Raw genomic sequence first — 5149 nt, 5'->3', positions numbered from 1 at the left:
AATGAGGTGATGCCACTTTTGAACTCATTTGCTAAATTACCACAGGCCACACTGAAATGGAATAAACTTCCAATTCCTTGCATATGCTTCTGCATTCATTTTCACGGGGGCAACTGTCAATGGAGGCGGCGGAGCCAATCTAGACCCAACGTATGAACAAAGAGCATCTATGTGCAGTCACGGATAACAAAATGTAAGTTCTGAGACATTTAAAAGCACTGAAACATGGAAGTCTGCTGCAGAGGGCAGTGGGAGTCAATCTGACAGTTCTGTTTACATGTTAATGCAGCCTGACGTAGCCTGCAGGTGGCACCATTTATAGATTGGTCCTGCAGACACACTTTTTTTGTGTCATTCAGTAATGGATATTTAAATGGCCAGTAAGGGAAGAATTTCCTTGTACAGTTACATATTGAATTGTTCCATAATACTGCATTAAGACAAGCAACAAGTTACTTTTGTATGCATGGGTACTCCATCATGCAGTCTAATGCTCTTATAGTTTACTTCACTGGATACCAGCAAAGTTGCAGATGCAGGTACATTACTGTATTAAAACAAACACTCCATAAGTACAAAGATATCAAGTGGATTCATCACATAAAGATGTGGGAATACTTTCAGTAAAAAGTTGAGCTTTCAAGCAGGAAATATGTTTCTCTTATATGTGAAACATTCATTTTATTTTGAGTTGTATAAACAGCCGTTCATCAAGTTACCTATAATATAAAGTAAATGCAGAATGATGACTACATTTGTACACAGACCATTCAGTAATGGGTTTCTGCAGGCAAGTCGTATCAAGATCAATTACAAAATTAGCACATTAGTGCTGACAAATTACAAAATTATGTTCTAATCCTTTTTAAGCCTTGTGGTAAAACAGTGGTAGATTTGCTTGCTCCAGGGATAAACTTTGAGTGAATGATTTAGCCAAAAAATGCCCATCTTTATTCCACTGCTTCAATCCCACAGGCAGTTGAGAAGCCTGATATATTCAAGAATTAAATCACAAGATATTAGAATATGAACTACAACTCCTCAGAAGAATGCCAATCTTTTTTTAAATTAGGCCCATTGAAATAATACTGTTACTTCAAACGCTACATTTACATATACATAACAATTGAGAATAGAAAAAAGGGTTCTGTCTTTTCCCCTGTGATGTTCAACACCAAAATGTGTAAATAATGTTCACCAAATCAGATATAAATCAAAACTCAGGATTTATTAACATATTCCACTTTTACAAAAACAAACATTCTTCAGGACTTCAGGCTTTACAGAACCAAAAACATAGGGCAGTTGTCCACTGACATATCACTGACACAACACTGGAAAATAAAAATGAAACAACAGAATCATCTTCACTACACTTTCCTCTTCTGGGTGCTGATGTACAGGACTGTGGAGAGAGAGAAACACAAAGAAGGAACATTAAAAAGTTTGTAGTTTATAGAACAAGGATTTTCAAAAATGTAATTTGTTGTTTGGTTGCAAACAACAAAGACCATGTTATAAAATGTATAGAACTGCTGTTTGTATTTTTTAAGTATTATGTTAGTAATAGAAATGGTTTCAGAATATTGCCCTTTGTTGTAGTACTTCAACATTGTAGTGTCCTTCCTATGAGATGACAATACAAGCACTGGACCCAAACCCATTTCAGTTTTGAGACCCCCTGTTCTAAAGAAAATTAACTTTATTAATCCCCAATGGGGAAATTGTTGTTTTTTGACACACACAAGCAACTCAATGACATCTGATCATATGAGGCCATGTCATAAATGACTGAGAATGTCAAGATCTAAAATGTAAGTTATAAAACACTGAGTAAACTGGATGTCCTGTGACGTAATGTCAAAAGGAGAAAGTGGAAAAGAGCAGTAAAAAGTCTGATTAGTCACTACAACTCACAATTCATAGTGTGTTGTCACAAATATATTTGGGTGAAAAGTCAGCTGCAATGGTGCATTCACATGGAAATTATTGTTGGCTTGTGAATAAAATGTTCTTTGCAGATTCTCAGACTCTTGGTGGTCAATGGTGTTTGCAGTCATTCCACCCTTTACTTCCCATTGTAAACCCCAAGTAAATTCTCTGTGGGAAACACTGACTCACCAGCTGTCACTGTGACAGTAACAGCCACATTTCTCATCCCAGAGATAAATGCTAAGAATGTTTTTTGCGTTGGTTATTCAGGGTAGGGGTGTAAGGCTGCAGACTGCATGGAAAAGCAGTCAGGTGAACCAATTGTTAGTTTTATGTAAATCTACTTTTATCAACCGGCTCTGTTTTGACTAAAATAGCCCCATCTCTTTGGCTGTTGGCCCTTTTATCTCACTGAGAACTCACACTGGCCAGCATGACTCACATTCAAGAGGGAATCACACAGTGAATACAATACCTGGTTGGTGTAAGGAAAATCTAGACAAAAGGTATGAAGACGTAGACTTAAGCTCAAAAAACTGATTCTTCAAGCAGTTGGTGAAAAAGTGCTTATTATAAGACATTTACTTCAATTATGTATTCATCAAAGATTGACAGCAGACAAAACAAAAAAAGAAAAAAAGGGAGGAGAGATCCCAATGTCGGTTGCTTTAAGCTTCCCACATAATCAATATTCCTGTTTCATAAATCTTCAGACTTGAAAAAAAAACAAAAAAAACAAGTGAACACCAGAATACAATATATCTGAGGGTTGATTTACCCGTCAGGTCTTTGTGTGTCATATGACTGTTTTGCTTGTTGGAAAATTCAACGGTTTTGTTAGCCGGCATCCTTTTAAGTATTTCCTTTCTATTTAACACCCTTCCTGGGATATCTTTGCCCACAACACCATTCGACTGAGCTGCCAGTAAAATACCCACATGTAACGGGTACTTCAGTGATTAAAAAAAAAAAAAAAACTAAAATCTCTTAAGGATAAAGTTATTTCAATTTCACACTGGGACACCTGGAGAGAGCAGAGCACTCTTTAATGCTGTTAGTAACAGCTGTGCTTTTTCTACCATGACAAATCAAAATGTCTGCTGTGTTTTGATGTGTCGGCCGTGGACGAGTCTGCTTTATGTACCGGCTCCTTTTATGTCAACGATGGGAGCCGGTCCCTGTCCGCCTCCTGTGCCTCTATCTTTATTTTGTTCCCCTTTAGAAATTAATACAAGACATAATAAGGGGACACTCCTAGTATTTGTATAACATCACCCAGAAATGTCTCTCTATGGTATTAATAAGAGAGTTCAATATAAATAAAACATCCAGTGCACATGTGTAACAGATGTTTTTCCATTATGTAAAGTTTTCAGAACAATGTAGATTGTGGTATTCTGTAATTTACAGGGTTTAGTATAATTAAACTGAATAATTTAAGTGATGTATGTGCTCAAATACCAATCATTAGTCAAAACATTGATACATTTGGCTAAATTATAAATACCAGAAGCGGTACGGATGAAGAGCGGTTTGGAAACAGCTCTTTCTGCTGAATTGGGCCAAATGATCTGGCTCAGTAAAAAGAGCTGAATTCCCATCATCACTACTGCTGTGCAAAAAGGCCTATGTTAGAAACTTGATGTGTAAACCAGGACTAAATTAATGGGGTACAATAAACCCTCCTGGGCTGTATGTAAAAACTGAATTAAACTGCTCAAATAATAGGTGTTCTTAACTTGGTATAACCTTGTTTAAAAGACCAGGTAATATTCAGCCATTGCACTTTTCCAATTTAAATAAATCTCTGTTGTCCTGTCTCTGCAAGCACAGAATACAGCTTATAACTTGGCTTCCTTTCGGTTTTCTTGTAGAGAACAAAACCATACACACGTCTTGGATATACACATGGACGAAGTTGGACATCTGTGTCTGCAAACATTCCTCGGAGAGAGCATAAACCAGACCTCCCTAGTAAGTTATCTTAATTTTTTTAAAAGAGCCAACTACTCCAACACCTATTCAGAACACGACCACAACCTGAGTCCCTCATCTGGGATTATATACATGTAATGATGACGACAAGAACCATGCACTGCCTCCAGCGGTGCCTAAACATCTGTAAAATGGGAGAATCTTACCATTGTTTCCTCTTAGGAAAGCGTCCCCGTACTTGTTCTTGAGCTGCCCATTGACATACTCTTCAGTCTGCTCTATGGCAATGTTCATGTATCCATCCAGGCAGGCCAGGACACCTGCAGACAGAACATATATATATATGTGTGCAGAGTTCTGAATAAAGAAACCATTCTTTTTCAAACGACATAAGGGAAACAATAGGTTGAGCTGTCATTACCTCTGTAATCGACACCAGAGTTCAGTTTGACGACCACAGGTCTCCCAATTATCTGCTTCAAAAAGTCACTCGGGGTTTGCTTTCTCAGACTCATCTTGACTTTGATCTGAAAGAATAAAAGAGCACATGTGATGGTTGCAGCTCACTTCAACTAGCAACATTAGCATAACTCCAGCTAACACATGCTCGACGGCGTTCAATCTAACAGGAGGGGTTTCTTTAAAAATCTCGTGTAACAACATATAAGATAGCAGTGTTTCTGATTTGACCAAACACTAACGTAGTAAAGTAACGTTAGCCTAATGCTGTGTTGACAAGTAGCGTTAGCAGATAGCTCGTCGGTGTAGCTCACCGGCTAACTTCCAACTCTTTAATGAATGTGTTTGCGCTTAATAGTGCGAGAGGGTCGTTATCTTTGTAAATACTTTATATACGCTGATTAGACTTAAAGCGGACTGCGCTGCACATGGGGACGTTTTGCTTTTTTTTAATTGTTATGAGCAGTTTGGTAGCATTTCACTCACCCGATGGACGTCGTCTGAACTATTACACACGGACTGACCAATCAGAGGTGTGCATAGTACGGCGTCTGAGTGAGGACAAAAAGGTAAAGAGCGCAGCGGCGCAGATTGTGCGGACTGGACAGAACAGTAGCTAAACTGGGATAAGAGATGGATCTAGAGTATGATATTTTTTGTGTTTTATGTTTAAGACACATTTAGTAGCATTTTACTTATGAAGGTTTCCATATATTGTTATTATTATATGTTTTTACATAATCTGTTCACTGCACCTTATATTTTTACTTTGCACTACAATTATACCGCTTATTTATACATTTTTATACATTTTTTATATTGC

The 5149-nt window shown here is 37.6% G+C and overlaps 1 protein-coding gene across 1 annotated transcript; it reads right to left on the bottom strand.

Annotated features, from left to right (window-relative positions):
• Positions 1 to 1209: 1209 nt before the first annotated feature.
• On the bottom strand, positions 1210 to 4890 carry lsm6 (LSM6 homolog, U6 small nuclear RNA and mRNA degradation associated). The gene is made up of 4 exons (XM_035659298.1): positions 4813 to 4890; positions 4289 to 4394; positions 4074 to 4187; positions 1210 to 1405 (listed from the first exon to the last, which is right to left on the bottom strand). The coding sequence occupies exons 2-4, from the start codon at positions 4380 to 4382 to the stop codon at positions 1371 to 1373; spliced, it is 243 nt and encodes an 80-aa protein (XP_035515191.1). The 5' UTR covers positions 4383 to 4394; positions 4813 to 4890; the 3' UTR covers positions 1210 to 1370.
• Between the last annotated feature and the right edge of the window lie 259 nt (positions 4891 to 5149).

The sequence above is a fragment of the Morone saxatilis genome, unplaced genomic scaffold, assembly GCF_004916995.1.
Source record: "Morone saxatilis isolate NCDOM2014 unplaced genomic scaffold, NCSU_SB_2.0 Contig17, whole genome shotgun sequence".
Classification (NCBI taxonomy): domain Eukaryota; kingdom Metazoa; phylum Chordata; class Actinopteri; family Moronidae; genus Morone; species Morone saxatilis.
Note: the sequence above shows the minus strand (reverse complement) of the source record. Positions and strands in the feature narration are given on the sequence as shown.

Coding starts and splice junctions, on each gene's coding strand:
- lsm6 (XM_035659298.1), bottom strand. CDS start 4,382: ATGAGTCTGAGAAAGCAAACCCCGAGTGACTTTTTGAAGCAGATAATT. Junction 4,188..4,288: donor CTCTGGTGTCGATTACAGAG/GTAATGACAGCT, acceptor TTCTGTCTGCAG/GTGTCCTGGCCTGCCTGGAT. Junction 1,406..4,073: donor TTTCCTAAGAGGAAACAATG/GTAAGATTCTCC, acceptor CTCTCTCCACAG/TCCTGTACATCAGCACCCAG.